The 22,518-nt window shown below is 42.5% G+C and overlaps 1 protein-coding gene across 1 annotated transcript in view; it reads right to left on the bottom strand.

The window, feature by feature from the left end:
- CLYBL (citramalyl-CoA lyase) overlaps positions 1–22,518 on the bottom strand; it is a gene marked incomplete at its 5' end in the record, with an annotated part of 89,115 nt that overhangs the window by 22,212 nt on the left and 44,385 nt on the right. Inside the window, 3 exons of the mRNA XM_084280111.1 lie at positions 488–581; positions 2,404–2,505; positions 6,341–6,529. Of these exons, the coding sequence (XP_084136237.1) occupies positions 488–581; positions 2,404–2,505; positions 6,341–6,529 (385 nt within the window). The remainder of the gene's footprint in view (positions 1–487; positions 582–2,403; positions 2,506–6,340; positions 6,530–22,518) is intronic.

Consider the following 22,518-nt stretch of genomic DNA (forward strand, 5'->3'; position numbering starts at 1 on the left):
TTTTGAGGGAGGCTGTCTCGACATGGGACACAGTTAATGTATGAAAGCAAAATGCACCAGGAGAATATTTGTGCATAACACCAAGAGACTGGCTGATAATTGTCCACAAAACAGTGATGAAGCAGGCTCTGAATTTTAGGACTTTAAATGTTGTTCCTAACAGCATATGCATGTTTCTTTTGAATATCACATTTTAAAATCATTTCAGTGGCCCTCAACAGGTTTTGGGGGGTTTTGTCTTTAATTTCTGGCAAGAAGCACGAGGAAGCGCCAGCGCCCTGTAAGGCGCAGGGACTGTGATTTAATTGGCCAGCGATACGTTCTGCACCGAGAAGACCGAAAGGAGAAAAGTGAAAACGTAAAAAGCAGAAGCAAGAGAGTTGCCATTAGTTTGTGCCATCAGAAAAGCCACGGCCATAAATCATGCCAGGCTTCTCTGATGCAAACGCCACACATTAACATTTATAGTAACCAGGCAGGTAGCAACCTATGCTGGCACGGAAATCCTCTCCTCCGAAGACGACTGCATCCAAATGAAAGCCAGCCCGGGGTCCCGTTCTCAGCGCTTCTTCACAGACAGCCTTCAAACCAGAACAAGGTATTAATTTCCACGGAAATGCAGGAAGGGGAGAGGCGACAAGAGGATATCACAGCGATTCAGCGCTACCAAAACCCTTCAGCTGCTGTTGCTCCCGTTAGGCAAAGCCCGTTACCGGTGCTCGACTACGCACAGTGCCTCAAAATGACTCAGCAAAAGAGAAAGACATTACTTTTCCCTAAGCATCCGTGTGCGTGGGCTGTGTAAATGCAGGACACTGTACCAGATTCCCTACCTTCTGGTTGACATAAGGCCCTAGCTGTTACTGCGATTGGTACTTCAGATGTTTGTGTAATACCTGAATATTCTAATAAGAAGGGAAACATTTGTCAAACACTTGCTTGAAAGCAAAGAAAAAGTATTATGTTTGATTAGTTTGACACATATCTGAACTCAAGAGCAGGATGTCTTTTGTTAAATAAATTGTGTGAACGGTTTAAAGTGGTTTTGGATTCCTTACAAGATGTGGGGGCTCCTTACAGGATTGCCAATTTAAAGTCTTGCGCTACACATAACTAAAAAGTAGCCAAGGAAGTTAAAAATGCAACAAGTGCTGCAGAAAAGTATTAAAATACCAGCGAGCAAAATGCTGCTGCTGTAGCTCTGTCTAGAAAGAAGGGCATTTCCAAAACATCACTCTTTTAAATTGGTATTCAGATAATATTAATGTTTTGTAAGGCTAAGGTACACAGGGAGAGGCAGATGTCATTAAAAGCTCTGCTGGTGGGTGTTCTTCTACGGCAGCTGGTGGGACAAGAAATTATTCTTAACCTGGACCTGCAATACTAAAAAATTCCACTATAAAATCTTGTGGGTGAAGAAAAACCTCAGCGGGTTTAAAATACAGTTTAACTCTGTATATGCACACCGGACAGGAGCGTGTCTATTTGGTTCCTGCTTTATTATGTTCCTGGCGATGTTAGTGTGTGCTGTAAAATAAAATACATGGCCATATGAGACGAGCAGGCTGCCTTGTGAGGCTGGATGGTACTTCTGGAGATACTTCTGATACGTGTGTGTGCGTGTGTGTGTGTGTGTGTGTGTCCCCTCAGCTGGTCCGAAACTTTCCCCTTAGAGCACGCTGAATTCCGGGTGTGTGCACAAGATGTTTCCTTTCATTACCACACTGCCTGGCCTTTCTGACAAACCTGGACTCGATAGCAAAGGTTGGGAGTAATTGATACTAAAATGGACTTTAAAGAGAAGATCACTCTAAAATTACCCTAAAAGAGGAGCACCTTCTTCAGCTATTTGCGATTTCTGAAGTTAATTATACTTCCAGTCTTAGCATTACACACCCCATCACACAGACTGAAAAACGAGAACATCAAATTTGGTTGTAATGAAATTTGGCTCCAATGTTTTCAGTAGAAACCACTACAAAGGTGCCAGTTTAGCAATAGCTTTTCTACTTTTTTCTAATTAAATCCAATACGGAAGTCGAGTCTGATCACTAGTAAACAGCCAAGTGTGTTGCAGCACTGTGAGTATTTCAGATATTTGGAGGAGCGCGTTTCCACTCCCAGCATATTAAAAATGGTAACAGTAAGGAAGAGAGGTTTCATTATTTGGGATGCACTATCTGGACATGATCTGTCACTGAAATATTTTTAATGTAGGAAGGCCTTTACAATGCAAACGTGAGAGTTTAAATGTACCAATGTTTTAGGGGATCGAACAATATGTTTAGTATTTTTTTAACCTCTCTTCCCTGATGAAATTAGGGGAGGGGGGAGGCTGAGGAGGATTTGGCTTCTCCTAGTTTGCTGAGATGGCAAAATATGAACACTTCGAGACCTGCTTACCTTAAAATTGAGCAAGCCCATTGCGGTTTCCACAAAGGGGATAAAATTCATTGGTTCTGCAAGTGTTCGGCCTTTTAGGTGCTGTAAGAATTTGTCTGAAAACTAAAACTAGACAGTATGAGCTAGCAAAGAGAGAGAGAGAAAAAAAAACCCAACCCAACAAACCAACAACCAAAGAGTCTACATGTGTATGTAGCACGTTAATTTTTCACCTGGCTGTAACAACACTCCTCCCCACCCCAAACACTTATGGTTAAAAAAATTCAAACCAGCATTTAGCGAGGCCTGTGATTCAAAACCTCAGCATTCCCATACATTTCTAAGTTTGGAGGCTGGTTTGCCCCCCAAAAAAAAAAAAAAAATTAAAAAAAAAGAGTCTCCAGGCTTAGCACCTCTCACCCTGGCTTAGTGAAATGCAAATCCGCGGGCCCTGGAAAAAACAATGAAGTGCTGCTGTACCTGAGGTCCGGTTTTGTTTCAGGTCCAGCACTGCCATCACTGGAAGTGCTCCCCAGCCTTCTAAGTGGCATCCGTATTATTCATTACGGCACCGTTACCCTTTTGTTCAATAGGCTTTTCTTCATAATTTTTTAGCTTACCTAGGAAGGCCTTAAAAAGGAAGTTTAATTCTTTGAAGACCAAAGCTTGCCAATTTTTTCCATGAGACCAGTTCACAGCTAGCTCTGAGCTGCCAGTGGGGTAGCCCAAATTCCAAAATCTATCATCTGGAAACATACAAAAGCTCTTGCACAGATTTTTCCCCTTTCAAAAGAGGGAAAAAAAAAAAAAAGGGAAAAAAAAAGGGGGGGAAAAAACCCCCTCAGCCCTATATTGTAAATCTATTATGTCTGTCCAGATCGAGTAATTTGTGTGGAGATAAACGTGCTGCAGGTATAGAGAGAATATGTTAGTAAATAAAGACAAAAAATAACATATGCATATATTTTAAATTTAAGGAATATTTGACTATTAATGGATATAAAAGGAAAAGGAATTTTAATCATCTCTCCATTCAGTCTCAGTTGGGTAAATCATATCTAAGAGATTTGCATAAATATAAACCATCAAAGACTTTTCATCTTCAAAGGGGGTTTCAAGACCCTATAAGCTTTGTACTGTAATCATCGCAGGTCACAACCCTGCAGGAATAAGGCTGCTATGGCAACATAAAAAACTAATGCTTAAGGCTTAGCATAATATTCTGACTAATAGAAAGGAAACTCATTTTAAAAGCTGGCAGCCTATTTACCAGAAGCTGGATTAGAGGTGTTATTTCCCCTTTTAGCTTCCCCCCACTGCCCCTCCCCAAAAGAAGGAAAATCTAATCACCCAGATCTTGGGGGGGTGGGAGGGGGGAGCAAAAAAAAAAAAAAAAAGCTTTCCAGCAATTTGCAGTAACTTTACAATTAGGCCAAAATAAATCACAGCTTTCTTCGATGAAGAATTCTGCCCTTCCCATCCCTGCTTTGCATCATCACCGTGGCCCTCCCGGTAACTTTTCTTTGGAGAAGAGAATTTCAACCAAAATCGTTGCAAGGAGGGAAACAAACAAATAAATCAATGCAATTCACACATGTGAGTGTACAGTATGGCAGGTACCAGACTGGCAGGAAATGGGAAACTTCAGGCAAACGCAGAGAATGAGGTAATAGAGTGGCATCAGCGTATGTTCTTGAGACTCCTATCTGATTTTTATTTTTAAGCAAAAAAAAAGTTTTTAAAAAAGGAAGCAAATAGTATTGGTGTGTTTATATTTTAGGCGCAGGTTAAGGCAGCAGAGCTCGTCTTTAATTTTAAAGCATTTAAAAAGTTACACTCCTGCGTTTTGTTTTGAAGGGAAATAAATAATAATTAAAAGAGAAAAAAAGGCATGTTTAATTAAATATTATTCCCTTTCCTCGCCCTTTTATAACATTTGCAATAAGCACCAATAGAAAAAGGGAACAAGTGGAGAAGTTTCAATTAATTTTTTTTTTTCTGGGTTTTTTTTTTTTCCCTCCCCCAAAAAAAGGAGACGATTAAATGTTTCCGGCCTGGTAAAGTGTTCATTTCAGGGAGAAAGGGGAAAGGAAAAAAAAACAAAAAAAAAAAAGAAAAAGGGAGGGGAAAAAAAAAAAAAGGAGGCGGAGAGAAAAAAAACAAACCCCACAAAGCTTGGGGAGGGGATGAAGTAGCAAGGCCTCAGCAATTCTTTCAATTCCAGTGCACACCCAATAGTGTGTCGGGAAGAATGCACACTGGTCGGGATTTGTGGGAGAATTGTCCCGCCACAAAGGAGGGAGAGTTACGCTTGTTATAGTCCAATAAGCCATGCCAGTCAAACAAGTACCCACACTAGGGACAAAAGGAAAGCAAGAGATTCTCACACAAAAGAAAACAAGTAAGCCCATCTTTTAGTTGTGCATCAGCCTCCAGGTTTTCTGCTGCACATAAATAAAAATGAAGGGGGGGGCTGTGGGGGGGTGCGTGTGCGTGTGTGAGCGTGCACGCGTGCGCGCGCGTATGCGTTGGGGGGGGGGGGGGGAATAAACAGCTTCTGGGAGGCTGAAAAATCGCACCGGGGTGAATTTTGGGAGGGTTGGAAAGGAAGGTGGCGGCGCTGAGCGGAGCGCTCTCTTTGTGTGCAAAGGTTTGGGTGAAGTGAGAGGGAAGCGAAAGGCGGACAATGAGGCACAAGTTGTTGGGGCTGGCTTGTTTTCTACGACGGAAATCAAAGTCAGCGAGAGGGATGGTGGAAAGGGAAGAGGGGACAAAGAGTCCCCCCCCCCCGCATCCCTCCCACCTCCCCACAAAACCTACTTGGTGGCAGCAAGGGCCCTGCCATTTTGGAAGCATGAATATTCATTGCTGACAAGTTATGTCTAACACTTACACGGCCGTAAACCCTGAGAGGTATATTCCAGTTAATTTAATTAAACGCCGGTGGAAGGGGACGACGGTGTGCTTCCCACCACGATCGGCAGAGGCCGAAGGGGCAGTGCCACGGAACGGACGGGGCTCCTCACGTACCCAACGTATTTGCTCAGTTGTAGGCTCATGCCTGATCTCAACGGCTTGATCAAGGTTAGATGCTGAGATTAAAATAGATCCTGATACGTCCGCCTGCCTTTCATCACAGCTTGCATGCGTGCTAGTTGCTCGGCTAGTGGTTTGCAAAAATATAGAAGTGAGTAATTAAGCATTATTCCTTTACTGGCACGTTATGGGAATAATGGTATATCCAAGCAAACGTGTCGTCGTGTGTCCCCCTCCCTTTCTTGACAATTAAAACAATTACAGCATAATTAGGCCTATTTCAAAGTTTTCTTAAGTAATTTGACATGCCAACCATTTACATTTCAGGTTTTTATTGGCTGAAAAGTCAGTCGTGAAATGCAAACACACCTGTCAGCAATTAAAAAGGAAGAAATAGAGAACTGTTCAGGAAATAATATCTGTGCTAATTAAAAACACTAGTTAAAAGCTTCCTGTTTGTTCCTCCAGCTGCCCCAAAGACTGACCTTCCCCCCCAACCCATTTTTTCCTATGCTGCTAACAGGGTTTCCCCATCTCCTGCTTGCAATGTGCGCAACTAAGGCACATGGATGTAGATGAGAGTCATTTTAACTGTCAGGGTGTTCAGAAAAGAGACAGATTTTTATGCCTCTATTTTTGATAAGGTGCTCTGACATCAATATTGGTTCTTCATTGACCGCAGGGGAAATAAATCTGGTTTTCTTTATAAATGCAAGGTGTTTCAGGTATGCTTTTGGTTTAGTACGTCTTGCACACGTTTAAATGGATACATTTCCCAGTTGCCTTTGCCAAGCAATGTCATTAACCAGTATTTGCAGCCTTCCTCACAACCTGCAGACATTCATCTCTCTGCCTGAGTCAACTTGGCCTGACACCTTCAGTCAAAAGCTACCGTGTTGTTGGGAAACAGACAACTACTCACCCATCTTATTTCTTCAACATTTTCAACCTTTGGCAGCATCATGCTTGAAGGAAGGGTCTTGGATTGCAAAAGCACCTCTAGATCTTCTTCTGCGAGACCGCTGGACACGGAGTTTATTCTAACGCACTTTTCAGTGCGGCCGAAGTCAAAGCCTTCAAGGGTTTTCACAACTGCCAGTCTTGCTTCTCTCTGCAACATGTATGTATTTAAAGGCATCAAGGAAAGGGAAAGAAAGCTTATTTTTCTATTGACAGGAAAGAGCACTGAGCAGAAAACTTGTTGCAGCGATGTGAAACGATCAAAAAGCTAGACAGCCAGTTTATTGGTGTTCCCAAAATGTCTGGACTCCTACTGAAGCAGTCATCTCCTGCAACCTCACCATTTTACCTTCCTCCTGGCTTTATTGCCGGTAAATAAACTGCCCATGTCTAAGTATTTTACGCCATCACTTGTAGAAAACATGACTTTTGTGTCCGCTGTTGCCAAACACGTTGAACAATGCGCAAACCTTTATACTAACCACAACGCGTTGCGCTATCTGCACTCACAAAACAAGCATGTTAAAAAAATTGCATAAACTAATTCGTTTTTGGAAAGTCATCTCCATACTGCCTGTGCTAGAACAGCACGGACGTCAGAGAGCACTGATGTGCATGTACTTTTCTGGCTTTGCTGTATAAATCTCCCTTGTATCTCTCCACGTATCCCAAGCGTATTAAAGCCCGTGGCAGAGCTGACGACTCCCATGTGAAAACACCACCCAAATAACTTGGGAGGATTTTTTTTTTCTTGAGCCACGTAAAAAGCTATTCTCCTGCTGGCACGAAACAGAATCTCCAAAAGACACGCGCTTCCCATGGCCGCTCGCCACTTTCGCAAATGTAAATCCGCACATCTGTTTAATATTTGATTTGCAGGAAGAATACTTGCATGCTTTGGGTTTTTTTGGAAAATGGAACGTGTTTCTTGGTCTGGAGAAGAAGAGGGGAAGGAGATGGAGGGCGTTGGGCTCCTCACTTCCCGCCAACTGCAGTTTCAACCCCAAATCCCTTCCAGTGGCCAACAGCCCCTAACAAATTCACATTGTCAAAGACGCGCCCTTATCAGAAGTCATTTCATTTGCGACGAGTTTTTATGGGGCTGATAAAACTTTAAAGCTCCTGACCCACGGAGGTTCGGGAACAACTTTTAACGACACACAGTCGCTGAATAGAGATGCTTTTCAAGAAAGCAGGAAAAATCAAGGAGCAAGAGGGGGGAAAAAACATCATCAAAGTTAATATCCAGGCTAATACCAATCAGCAAGACAGCACATGACAGTAGATTTAAACCAGACGGATGCAAATCTCTGCTGGCGAGAAGGGCGGGGGTGGTTTCCCAATGTGGTCCGAGTTAAACAGTGTGAGGGAACAGTAGCTTACAGTTGTCAGGTCCGATCAGAACAGGCTCTCCCGGGCCAGTTTAAGACAGCTCTGTGGTGTACTGATTTACAGGGCTGGGACCCCCTGATAATTAGGGTAAGTTTAGAGAAAAAGCAAGCGATGGCTCTAACTGGTTAAAAGGAAGGAATAATGAAGCAGAAAGTTAATGAAATCTGAAGCAAACAGCCTTGAGCTTGGGGCTACTAGCTGTGCTCCTCCGAAGGTTGGGAGCATATGCCCGTTAATCGGACAGACGGGAGCAAGGCGCACATGTACGCATCCCTGTGCTGCGATCAAGGGGCACGTTCAGAGGTAATCTCTGGAAAATACAACCCGAAACGTTCGAGCTGCTGTGAATGGACCCTGGCTGGGGCCATTAGGAGAGCTGCACAAAGATGCATGCAGTTTACTACAAACACGTCCAGCTGGAAGACAGCTCCGGCGCACAGCCGTCTGAAATGGTGCTTCCGAATTAGGTAAACCGAACCATATGATGCCAATACTGGGTAATACAAATCCCCTGCGTTTTCCTTCTCCAACCAGGGGTAATGGGTTTCTGGGGCTGGGCTGAAAGTTTCTGGGTATGATGCAGAAGGGTAGCTCGAAAACACACTCCGAGCCAATTTATGCTTTTTAATTAAAGTCAGATTATCACCGTTTCGGCACACACTGATCCAATTTGCAAAAGAAAGATCTCCCCCAAATTATCCACTAAGGCAGCATCCAATTCCAACTGAAGGCACATCTCTAGCAAACTTACAGCCTAATTCATTATGATTTTTTTTTTTTTTTCAGATTATAATAATGAGCAGTAGACCGTCTCATTAGCTATTTTCCTCCTCAGGCTGCAAACTCCCTTCCCAAAAAAGACAGATCGTGTCTTTCTAGGTATATTTCCATACAAAACACTTATTAACAGGCTGTTGCTGTTATCAATTTACATAAACTAAATGTGCAGCCCTCTGGTACGTATCCCAAAAATAACCAACAACTTCACTGAATTTATACCAACCAACAAACATGGGGAGGGGGTTGTTGTTTTTTTCCCATATTTTAATAGAAAATATGTTGCTATGTTAGTTAACACACCCATGCCATCTGTCGGGTTGAGAATTGATGCATTTTCTTAGAACCGCTACGGTTTAGATCTGTCTGCCTAGATACCCCAGGAATGGAAACGTTTCCCTTCCATGGTAAAATACTTCTAGTCACTGTAGTTTCCGCATCAGGATTTAATTTATGGTTTTAATTGTGGAACAAACTGAGAGGACCTGGTTGCCAAAGTCAGAGCTCATGAGGTGTTCTGTACCCTTCCTACAACAGAGAAAATCCCACCGATACTGATGGGGTGTATCAGACCTCCACCCAGGCTTCCAATAAAACATTTCATGAGTAAATAATAAAAAAAATATGTACTAAAACCTCTGATTAAGTGTACTGAAAACATGGAGGAAAGGGAGAGCCCTTTCTGCCTCATTCTGCAATGAAGTCTAGAAACCTAGATGGTATTTTGATTGTGGGATCCATGCAAAAAAGCAAAAATTTTAAGCTAGGTAAACTACTTCAACATTGAAATAGTATAGAAAAACAGCAGCCCTTCATAGAGTAAGGACTTTGCATCAGTAGATGCAAGAATAAATGCATTTCTCCAACCTACATGTAATATCCCTGCCAAGAACGATCAAACTAGAATTTTTAAGGAAAGGTGAAAAAAACCCACACGAGAACTACACCACTGGATAATACTCTGTCATGACTGAATAGCTGGTAAAGAAATAAACCTGATTGTTAAGTAAACAATTCCATCCTGAGATAACTTGGAACAGTAGTATCCCTGCTGGGTCCTACATGGATTGGGGTCCTTTATCAAACTGAACATGAGAGAAAGGCAACAGAGAGCTTCCACGGTAAACAGCGGTATTGTTAAAATAGGCTAAGTTTGCAATTCGGGCTGGGAAACCCACTGGAAGGAAAAGAAAGTTGTTTGGAGCCGCTACTTTAGCATCCCTTCTGTTTAACTCAGGTGGGGATACAGGAAGACGTTTGCTACCACGCGCAGCTACGCCAACTGGAGAAGATAAAGGTTTCAGTGACGCGGCGTGGCCGACAAATCTACCAGACACCCGGACACGCCAACACTGAAATTAAAGACGGCTCGATTGGCACCCGTTAAACCTAATAACCAGCCATCCTCACAAGTTCCTAGCTCTGAATTATCGAATCTGCAAAGAAAACAACATCCGTCCACTTTTACACTCCAGTGGAAGAGGTGGTCCCTCGCGGCGGGGCTGCGCAGTCTCGCCATCTGGAGAATAAATCGAGTGTGAAGTACAGTATAGTTTGGGACCAAGCTCCGTGGCGGCAGCCCAGCAGTTAGTTCATTAGTCCCAAACTTGCGGGGATTAGTGCGGTATCAGCTCTACTGTCGGATGGGATCAGGCAGGCAGAGCGCGAGACTCGGGGAAGGGGGTGGCAGGGAAGAAGGAGCCCCTCAGGCTTCCTTATAAAACTACATGCTATAAGCACACCTAAATAGGTGGCTTTGGTAACAGTGCCACGGTAGTCTCCCACCAGCTGAATCAGTACCTTTCCTTCTTACATTTTTTTTTCCCTTTCTTCTTTCCCCCCTTTTTTTTTCTTCAAGTTATATGTCAAGACACAGAAATTTCCGCTTCGAAGCAGAAGGAATGCTGCAGAGCTGGAAGCTCAGCCACCCACTCACTCTGGACACAGTGTTAGCACAGCAACAACAAAACAAAGGTGGTCAGATTAACAGAATTTTGGGGGCTACAACAGCAGGCAGAAGAAAACGACATTTTCTTCTTTCTTTTCAAACTGGTGCAGTGCCCCACAAACCAGTTTTCCATCACCGTGATTTCTCGACCTGCACGATTTGGAGGACAAAATCCTCTTTTTGCTTTATCTTTCCTGCCTAGTCTTTTTTTTTTTTTTTTTTTTTCCTCAAGACCTTCAGACAGTTGGGTACACTTAAAAGACACGTTTATGTGTAGATCTCGTCCTGTTAACATCGTTTGGTAATAATCCTTCATATGGAAGCCTAAATATATGATGCGCTAAAATGGCAGGCCAGAATCTATCATCCTCATTGCCATAATAAGTTTGCATGTTTCAAATGGCAGTGGAAAAATTAATTACTATAATCACAATTCCAGTTATTTTTTGTGACAGGTCTGACACGGTAAAAACATACAATTATGTGTTAATGTTACTTCCCTGGAGTGGTTTGTTTACCGGACTTGACATTGCTGAATCTTTTGTCACTTACGTTAGCGCGTACCCTGAGAATGTGTCTCTCAAATCAGACTGTGAAGAAGCACACACACACACACACACACACACACACACACATATATATATTTATACACACACACATTCTGTACCCACACTGGGTTTTGGGGAAAAATTGAGTTTCTACAGAGGGAAAGCCCATCACTCCCCACATGCTTAATTCTCTGTCACTGAAGCGATGCCACGCAGAAAGATCCTTCATTTAGCTTCAAATTCACAGATGAGATCAGCAAGAGAAAAGACAAATTACACTTATTTTTAAGGAAACAAAGAGAATCATGACCGCAGAGCAGGGTGTTTCTGAGAACAGGAGGCGCCTGGTTGACAAACCCTGCCTTCTACCTTACACAAGTACCACATCTCAGGTACTTGTAAGAATAAGTCTTTGAAATGGCAAACTCTTATTCCCAGTTAGTCTTGTTAGACTGAAAATCTGCCTACGTCGCGAAGCCTTCAGGCAGCTGTTATGAAATAATTTCTGTGGTTACCTATGAGCAGGTAATCAGTTGAGGAGTGTTTGAAGACACGTGAGGGTTTCTAAAAGACGTTTTCTTTTGGTTCAACAGGGAACCTGTCAAACCCACCACGTCATCCTAAAATGGGGAGGAGGAGGGAGAACAAGGCCTCTGTTGTGTAGGTACATGTTTCTCCTCTGCAGTTCAGGCAAGCACACATTTTAGAGTGCTGCAAGATTCTGATTTTTCCGCTACTCTTTCCTGAAATTGTTGAATTCTCTCTTTAATAATTATTCAGTCTATCTGAGCCTTTTCTTTTTTTACACCAACCTTTTCACTTTTCTGAGAGCGAGCTTCTTCATGACATAATGAATCATCTAACTCTGTGCATCTCTAGCATCTGCTGCTTTCCTCTCTGCTAATTGTCTTTGCATGCAGTACATGGTCTAGCGACACTAAAATGAAGCAAACTTTAGTGGCCACTATTATGAACCAAGCGGCAATTTAATTATGTTCTGCTGAGGAATCTTTATTTCTTTGCCCATTTTCCTAGAAGTTTTATTTAAGGGCTAGGAACGCATCAGTGCACCTATTGACAATATTTATCCTGCACTTTTAAAGGACAAGATCTCTTAAAGCTGTTTATGAATAGCTCCTTAGCAAGCCTTTCCCTCCCTCTACCAGCATGGCTGAGTCTGAAGACATTAAGTGGGGTCTATCCAACATCATTAGAGTTGGAATAATTTCTACATATGACGGTCAGGTGATGGCCTGACTTGAGATGCTGTGAACGTGGGGAACCAGAGAAGAATCTGAAGTCCACCCAGCTGGTGGTCCAGGACCCATGAATCCCCATACAGTTTTATGGGTGATTAGCTATGTAAGAAGTATGCAAGTACCCACAAGCTGGGTACCTGAGGATGTGTAAATTAGTGCAAGAGCAAGTAATTTGCACAAGTTGTGCTTAAGGTATTTTTCTGACTGGCACATGTCTGGTAGGAATGTAAACAGAGGCCAGTAGGCTGCTGGAACTGGCACATAGGCATATTCATGTAATATGAGGACTTAGCATAAATATCTCTGTAGCAAAAATAATACAGCATGGGTGTGCGTGTCTGTGTGTGTGTGTGTACATAAACAAAGAGACAGGCTTATACTTTAAGACTATGTGTACAGAAATATTTCAAAAGGGTTTTTTTTAATGATAGCACTATATACAACAGCTTCAATACAAGAAAATTTTGCTCATGTACGTAGGCAGCTATTCTTCTGTCTGCCAACTTTTATAAACACTTACAAAAGAGATGTAAACAACCTTTCAATTAAGACAAATCAAGCTAACACTAATTTAAGCTGGCTGCAAGATGTAGTCTCTTTACTTTTTTTCCCCAGCTTTCTGAGGATGCTTTTGGTTTTGTGACAGATTAGCATCACAAATGAAAATTCTTTAGAAGCATTAGTGTTAATTAGTCTTCCTGGACAGTCCGAATGAGCTGCTGCATGATGAAATGAGACTGCAAAATATTCAATCAGATGTATCAATTAAAAAAAAAAAAAAGCTATACTTTTCTTTCATTCAACACAAGAATTTAACTGTATGGAATTTATTTTTAAATTTAAAAATATTCTAGTTTAAGATGTATTTTCTTGGCATGATGTAATAAATTGTTATGTAAAATGTGTACGTTTGGGCATCCATTTTTTTCTTTTACTAATTTAAGTTTTTGTTAATGCTGATAATGAACCACATCGCTGTCTATCAAAAGTACATCTGCTTTAGCAAATTATCCACCCCTGTTCAGCGGATGATTTTTAAGGTGTGGTGATTCCAAGTGAGATACGGATCAAGCAGTTTGAAAATTAGTACCTCTGAAAAAATTATGTTTGGCAAATGGGTACCATCAGGAGCACTGTTTAACTACTGCTTCAGCTATTTAATAAATTATTTGGGAGGGGTGGGGGGGAAAAGCCAACTGAGGTTAAAATTAAACAGCTTGGAAAGTTAAAGGCAAGCTAAAGGCAATAACAAGTTTATCAGAAGCAACTGGCCAGAGGCTTATACCTGCTTCTACCGAAGGAGCCGGCATCATCTGCCCCAAGCTGCTCAGAAGCCCCCAGGAACGAAGGTGGCACTAAGCAAAATTGGCTCAGCTATGGCATGGCTTCCTTCAGCCTTTCTCTTTTCTGGAAGAAACTTTTCCTAATGTACCCACAGCATCCATAAAACTAGGTCTTCTGAAGAGAAAACTCAGACCAACTCTGTGTGCGTTTTGGTACTGTGCAAGTACTGAGTAGCATCCCTCAGCTCAGGTTTTGTAAAGTGCTTTGTCCACATTGATAAATTAACAAATTAATATTCTGCAACGTGATCAAAATCCCACAGAATTCCCCGTGTCCCAGTGTTTATAGGTAACCCCCCCAAAGTAAAACTGTACTTGTGCAAGAAAGCTCTCCTATGATCCTTCTCAGCTCACACTTCAAAAGTGAAGTGGTGCTGCCTTGCAGATGCACGTGTTTCCACGCAGCTGGATTTAGGATGCCAGCTGGTCACTCAGGTGTCATCTGCTGAGCAAGGCACTCCAAGGAAAGTCCTCCCACTGGGTGGATTCTCGCGCTGTCTAGAGAGGACTTAAACCTTCTCATCTCATGGACAGCTTTTCAGAGCAGAGCTTATCTCATGCAGCCCGGTGCTCCCTTGTGAGGTCATGTCATTTGTTTCTGTTCATGGACTATCAGAGAAATTCTGTATCATCAGATAATTTAGCTCCCAGCTTCACCCAAAGATCCTGGGTCCCAACTGCCCACAAGGATGCTCATGGCATCCAGACCCTCCTTTGGTGCATTTCCAAACAACAGAAAAAAATAACCTATTTCCTCCAAACCAAAACAAAAAGGTCTGGTTTTAGAGACAGGTCTCTGCAGGTGTCATGCCCAAGGAGCGGTATGGGCGGGACTGCACCAAGTTCAGCTGCCTCCACCCTGCTCAATCCTGTGATGCTTGCTCCAGTGAGGCTTTCAAACACTCATGTGTGCCACCTTGCATGCAACGCATATACTCAGCTAAAGGTTAACCTTCCCTCCCCCTGTTGATATGGCACACTGCTCATATTATTTCAGCTGCTGGAACTGAAGAAAAAACAACTGCACTAGAAGTCCATCAGAACCCCATTCCATGTCATAAGAAGATCCAGACCCATGTGCTGCATTTCCATCACTGCAGTCAGTCTCCTCTACTGGTCTGCCCCTACCCAATGTGGACATGAACCCCACTAAGCAAGGGCACCAGGGATCTCTCCTCAGAAGAGATGCACTTAGCATTGTAGAAGTAGCCTGTAATTACGGTAATTACTTCCATGGGAGAATAATGTTAGGGGAGCATGAACGTAATTTTAGATGGTTTTAAGTTTAGAAGCTTGAAAGAAGTAGATGCCAGGAGCACTGAATAGATAGCTCTCCGTGGGGATGTTCAACACAGGAAACTTTGATCTAACAAGCTTCGCACTAAATTGACACAAGTCCTGCCTTCCTGCAAAGCAAACTTGTTTTATAAGTGTATTTCTCAGCCAGCGCTTACCTTAACAAAGACCTACCTCACTATGCTGGATTTTGCCAGAAATCCTTCTTTCTCTACCAGAAGGGCTTCCTTCTGAGAGATAGACCGCTTGGATGGGTGCCTGGGGTGAGTCACGGGACCCAGACATCCCACTCCATCCCAAATGTAAGCTTTAGCACCTCCTGTAGGCAGCGTTTTCTCAGAGGCTGCCAATGGCGTGACGAAGCCCGTTACAGCTAGCTGTTCGTTCTTGGCAGAGTCCCCTAAAGATGGGCAGCAGTACAAAAGCAACAGCACCCCTTTCTTCCCACCCCCGCATCCCCAAAGTGGCAGAGGGGAAGCAGCACCAAAATGCCATGTCCCACACGTCCCCGCATCGGCAGTGACTAGCTGAGGCAGAGACTGAGCCCTCTTATAAAATAAGATTAACTCCATGACTCACGTATTCATGGCAAGGAGTGAGGACTTTTTAGAAATGACTTCACTTGTTCTCTGCAGTCAAAACCAAATCTGACCATGGGATTTATTTTTTTCCCCTTCCTGGACCTATGATTGGTGTTAAAGCAACTGTGATTCTTCTCCAGTTTGAAAGCAGGACCCGAGGAGGTGGTTATTTTCTGGGTGAAACCGCCCGCGTGTGGTTGTAGTATGGTATTTGTACATCACTGACAGGTGTGTTGCATTGGTACAACATAATGCACATGTTTATAGACATGTAGAGAAGAGATTGTCATTGTTTATTGGTGTCCTTCAAAACATTTTAAGGTTCTCATTTAGCTATTCCTGATTGCAGTGGAACAAACTACTGGGACTCGGGGCATTTCTTTCCCTAAGTTTTTCTTCATTTTTTTTTTCTTCTGATGAATTCAACTATTTTAAAATGCTAGGCAGCCTGAGAAGGTGCTCCTTGGTTGGGTTTCTGGAACATTTCTTCGCACATATAATAAGTGCTGGGACCAGCTCAGATCCTGCCTTTGTATCGATTTAACTACTTTGAACACAAAGTTGATGCAAAGCTCTGGCATGCACCTGCTCACCAAGACACTGCTAGCAGAATAATTATCTTCCCCTGTGAACCAACTCCATGGACTGTAATAATTTTGCAGCAGTACAGCTGCATTCATACAGCACTGCTGCTTTGGGTTTATCATATTAATTTTTAAAGAACAGCGATAAAATGGAATTCAGTACTCACAAGTTTGATGGCCACTGAATTGCCATTTTCCCTCACTTTTTTTCTTTCCTTTGCTCATTTGTGCCCAACTTGCTTTATTGTGTAACTGTCTGGACTAAAAATGTATTCAGTGATCTTTTTGTCCCTTTGACTTGATACGAATCTCTTCCTTGACCTGAATGAAGGAATGCCAAAAGAGATGCATGAAAACGTGTCCTACTTACTTAACAAATGCTTTTTAAGGGAAAGTGTTCTGCTTTATGTGCTAAACTTCTTCACACTTTTTGATTGCCCCGGTAATAAAATGTTTTGTATTGAGACCAGAAGTCAGTTTTCTTCACAAAGCTCTCAGAGATGTCTTCTCCAGCCAGAATCTATCTCCACTCCTACATCACCTGCATCAGGTGCAGGTTAGCCCTGGTGGGACTTGGGTGATGCTCTTGTTCCTTTCCTTGGCAGTGGCTGCTCTCTCCACTGCCAGCTTGCCACCAAGCATTGTGTCCGTCTGGCAGCTGCCCATACAACCTCCAGAAGTTCCCAAATCCATTTGCTCATTCCAGCTGGCCAGCATGTTTGTGGTGCTCATGCTGGCGTTTGGTTACGCTGCTGGATACAGGAAGTTGTTCGGGTTCTTTGCTAGTTAAGGTGTCTTTGCTTTCAGTTGGGGTGGGGCTGTGGTCCAAGGTTGGTCCTCACACCACTTGTCAAGGGTTTTCTATATATCCAGAGAACTTCACTTCTTTTCTAAGGGTAATATACACAGTGACATCAGTGCTGTTCTGCTTTATCTGTCAGTACCCATTTCTTTCCCCACTCTTTCATTTGGCATACAACGGTCAATATGAAGTCTCCTCTTCTGAGGCAGCAGGTTTCTGTGGTGAGGGTGCAGTAACAAGTTGCTTGTCCCTCACTGGACTACTCCAATATCTGAGGGTGCTGTACCAGGTACAACAGAGCCAGAAAAGCACTGTAAAGTGTGTATCTCACCAAAGTGGCTTGCATTCCTCATTTGATCTATCACCTCATTTGACCTATCACTATCAGAGACACAGAATCACAGGATAGTTGAGGTTAGAAGTGTTCATCTAGTTTAACCCACCTGCTCAAGCAGGGCCACCTAGATCTGATTGCCCAGGGCCATGCCCGGATGGCTTCTGAATATGCTCAAGGATGGAGACTCCATGACCTCTCTAGGCATCAACTGTGTTGGCCACCCTCACAGTGGAAAAGTGTTTCCTGATGTTCAGAGGGGACCTCCTGTTCATCAGGTTGTGCCTATTGCCTCTGGTCCTGGCACTGGGCACCGCTGAGCAGAGCCTGCCTGTGTCCTGTTTGTGCCCTTCCTTCAGGTATTTATGTACATTGGTGAGATCCCCCTGAGCCTGCTCTTCTCCAGGCTAAGCAGCCCTGGCTCCCTCAGCCTCTCCTCATAGGAGAGATGCTCCAGTCTGTTCATCATCCTTGTGGCCCCTTGCTGGATCCTCTCCAGTATATCTGTGCCTCTCTTCTACTGGGACCTCTGGCATTCCCTTCCAAATGATTCACAAAGTTTAAAAGTCCTCTCTGCTATTTGTCAGAAGTCTTTAAGCATATTAAAACTGTCTACTTATTTTTCATTTTCTTGAAAAATGTTAAGGTCCATTTAAAACAAAACAATACTGCTGTTCACCACTCCAGTTTATTATTAATATTAATTTGAAAAAAGTTCCTATGTCCCTTCATGGTCTCAACATCACCTTTTCCAATACAATTCTTGTTTCCAACTGAGTGATTTGATCTTTGCTTTAAGATAATTTTTCATCTGTTGCTTATTTGGCTTTATTTCTTCTTGACCAGGTTTCACAGCTTCAGATTCTGTGTTGGCAGTTTCTTGGCCAGTTTTCCTTTCCCAGTGACCAGATGTAATCTCTGCCAGTATGGAAGCTAAGTCCTCTATCGCCGGCCAAGCAAGAATCAATCATGCTGAATCTTGCTAATATAAATCTACGCTTAACACACATCCTCCTGGGAATTATCATCCACCCTAACATAAACTTTGTCACATCTTATGAATGCTTAGGAATATTAATTCTTCTGTGCACTTCTGTGCATGTTTGCTAATAGACAGCTATCAGGGTAATTAAAATAGCAAAAGAAGAGTGGCAAAATGGCTTCAATCTAACAGCTATATATCTATATCTATATCTATATCTATATCTATATCTATATCTATATCTATATCTATATCTATATCTATATCTATATCTATATCTATATCTATATCTATATCTATTTAAGAATGCTGCCTGTATTTCTCAGGACAGGTTGCTGTTCAGCTCCATACACATGTGGACCTACTTTCCATCTATTCTAGTTTCACATCTATAGTGCGGAATCGTTGCCGAGCCACAGGCAGGTTGAACCCCATTGTCCTCTAGACCATTCAGGCTTAGCACAAACGCGTGATCTAGCGACGAGAGCTTTCACTCAGCCAATTCTGCGTGCCCAAAAGTTCAGCGCAGCTTTTTCATCCTGAACAATAGGGAAGCAAGGGGGATAGCCTAATATTTTATCCTCTGATTTGCCTACGTAGTCTTTGTCCACCAGCGGTTTGCGGCATTAAAGGCAAACGTCTCACGTGCAGTAACTCTCAAAAGGCCTTCCCCCACCCCCGCCCCGTATACAGAGCAAGGATGAGTTAGAGTCACCGCTTGCTCTTATCCTAATCTGTTTTTCAAATGAAGATGCCTTTTCTATCGACTATGTAAGTCATTCTCTTCCCTCTCTCCGTGTCTTCCCACGCCATGGCACGCTCTCTGGGCTGAGCACAGGACAAAATTCAGGAAATCTGTTCTGCTGCTGCCCTGTCTCTCAAGGATCACCTCCTCCCTTCGAGCTCTGCTCGTACTTTTTTCACTGCTCCTAGTCAAACAAGTTATTGAAATGTTTTTGTTTGTTTTTTGCTGTTTCCCTCCCTCGCCTTCAGTCGATGTTTGTAAAGCATTTAACACTACACCAGGCGGGTTAATTTACTGCACTGGTAAAACAGGCTATTTGGAGTGTCTTGCAACACTGACATGTTTTCAGCTTGAAAATCAGATGTCTCCATCCCAAAGGAAAGAATTCTTGCCAAAGCTTTGTTTATATCGATGCCAGGTGCAATCTGGCCCAACAGTGGTAATGACATATGAACACTAAACAGTTTGTAAAAAGCATGCTTCAAAATGAAATCTGAATCCTATATATAAAGACCCAGGTAAGAGTCTTTGCCTGGTGTAGGTAAGTATTTCTTTGTAGAAACATTAATTTGGCTTCTGGGCTCCCTTTAGTGTTATTAGTGGCTTCTGATTTCAATTTTGTCATTACAGATTGTTTTTCTTTCGCTTCTGGTAGAGTTTTCAAAGCCACAGGTTTATTGTGTAGAAATATTTTAACAAAAATTACTGTAATTACTGTATTTAATACTTTATTTTGTACATGGCTCTTGCATGTATGATTAACAAAAGAAACCTTTCCTCTTTTGCCTCTGTAGAGAGCGACCTTGGTTTGGTGAAAATTAGAAATACTGAGATTCAATGCATACCACAGCACCTCCTGAAAGGAAATTGCCAGAACTGAATCGCATCCTCTTCTTTCTTAGACAAGTTCAAAATAGGCTTTCAAGCCTTGAGGAGATTTTTTTTTTTTTTTTTGGTTACTGCTGGCTACACAGAGGGGAGAAAAAAAAAAAAGAATAAAGAAAAGAGTTAAACCTATATGAGAGTCCTGACCTTTAGATTAAGCAACTCCCTGCCATAACGTGAAAGCATCAGAAACCCTGGTAGGCTGCAACTTGCGTATGCCTGCCTGAGCTCTGTGATGGTCACATCCTCAGCACGGCTGTGCAAACTTACAGTCAGATAAAACTGCAGAAAACGACAGTGGGTTGACACTCCGAGGGGTTTTTACAATTCTGCCCAGATTTTGTTTGCGAACCTATAAAAAAATCGACCCTCCCATTAAATCAGCGTCCGTCTGCATGAAGATCTGACCCTGAAAAATCAATGACATTTACACAGGGATTGGATTCTTCTCTCTTCTGAGGGGCAGCACTAAAACTAAACCCCCATTGCTGCTGTTGAGTGTATGAGAAGGTGCTCGGTGTGATCTCCGTATCATACAGGCAGAGAGCAAATCATTTGCCCGTAGAGCACACCAAACAAAAGACGGGAGAACAACAGCAATAAGAGACTATTTGACAAAAAGCTATTCATGTGTGCAGCCCATTACCTCACCGCATACCTAAGCGTGAGCCAGTGGCTTTGGGTTTTGTCTTAAGGAGAAATCCGAGAGAAATTTTCAGGATGCCTTTCCCATGCGTTTGAAGTAAAACCATGAGATCAGTGTGCCTTTAAAATGAGAGATAAACCACTTAATACTTCGGCTCAAACTTCGGAAATCATGATTCTTGAATCAGTGCCTCAGCAGAAAAGGAAAGACTCAGATTTGCAGATGGCAAGTTGCTTGCCGCAATCTGAGAGGGTCTATACGGTAATGGCAAAAAATATGACTATACACACTTTCTTCCTCTGTCCATCTGCCACTGTTATAGTCTAGTGTGGGGGTGATTTTATTTAAATTTGGACTGTTTGCAGGCTGATTTCTCATTTCTGCAATCATTAGGTTTGTCACAAAAAGAGTAAATAGATTTTTTTTCTTTTTAAAAAAAAAAACAAACCCACAACTGCTGCCTCGGTGCCGTGTGACTTAAATAGTGAAATCATCGCAATAGACTCCCAGCGAAGAAATCTACGTACATCTGCTGCTGGTTTGCATGCTATCTCATCCAGTGACTGTCTATGTATATCTACACATGGAAGCTTTGGGTGCCTTTATAATGCTTGTAAGCATTTTCAGAAATAGAAGGTGCAGAATAGTGGCAATGACCAAACAGGGCAGGAACAAAAGAAGAGAAATATCTTTAATAATAGAAAATGAGTAATGCAAATGGATATTTAATTTATTATTATTTAAAGGTCATAGGAAGAGTCATCTTGTTTTACTCACTTATTATTCACCTTCATCCGGAAAAATTACAGACTAGATTGCCGTGGTTTCCTCCACACTCATTTCGTAAGGAGAAAATATCAGTGGATAGAAGCATGGATATATCAAGACAGGGAAACATTGAAAAGCTGTCAGGCACCATGACTGCAAATGTCAGATCACTCACCTTTCCTCTTGCTCAAGACTTGCCAAGAACAGGGCATATAGATGGGTTATTATTTACTTTTGCAGAGGGACTGGATTTAACTAGAAGAAGCTTTTGTGCCTGCAGCCATCAGACCCTCAACCCTGCAGGCACCACTTGGTGAACCCACCTCATGGACAAATTCCCCCCCACTCCCTCATCTCCCCCAGCTCAGGCCAGCCCCCTGAGCTATCCTCATGCCTTTGGGCTCCCAGCAGCACTGATGTACCAAAAGCTTGTCCCCACTGCTCTGCAAAGTCACCCCCAGAAGTCAAGCTGGTAGAGGTTGCAGGGGATGGGATGGGAGCAGCTGGCTAAAGCTGCCAGCTCTGCCAGGCTGATGGCAAAGGAATTGCAGCGGATAATGGAAATTGGCTCCTTAACGTGCTACATTTTACAGGGTGCATACAATGAGTTTAGGGCCTGTAGTCCCCTATTCGGGGGCTCTAAAATTTTAATATCTGAAAGCAGACCTTTTAAAGGTTGGCTTTAAATAGTTTATCCTGTTAAATTAGAAACTATTAGAAAATATCCAACTAAATTTATTAGAGAATGTTGATTCCCCTCTCATTTGCACCCCAGGAGGAGCATCAGTGTGCAAGCTGGAACTCAGGCCCGTCAGGATATTAAAAGTTTTGGATCTATGTTTTGTGCAAGCTGGAAGAAAAAAAAGGCAGCTGCCAATAAGGTTTCACCCTATTTTTAGTCCCACAGCAACTCCACCCGTGAAGGGAGGAGTTTAGCCCATTGCTCGGCAGCACCTTGCAAGGTATACATCTCTAAGTCATCTTCCTGGTCTAAATACTAACAAAGTAGTCTGGGCACTTTATGGATGACCTCCCTTATATATTTTTGGGTTTGGTTTTTTTTTTCCTCTTCTGTTTCCTTTAAAATTTAAAAGGAACTTTGATTTTTGTTGTAGCTCGCATTCAATATTGCTATGTTGCTGAGAGAATACAACACACATGTTGTTCTGAAGTCACTGAAAATGGTGTTAAAGAGCACTGGAAAATATTATTTGTTGTGGCTCAAAAAATATATAACACAAATGTATTTC

Source organism: Gallinula chloropus, assembly GCF_964237585.1.
Source record: "Gallinula chloropus genome assembly, chromosome: 1".
Lineage (NCBI taxonomy): Eukaryota > Metazoa > Chordata > Aves > Gruiformes > Rallidae > Gallinula > Gallinula chloropus.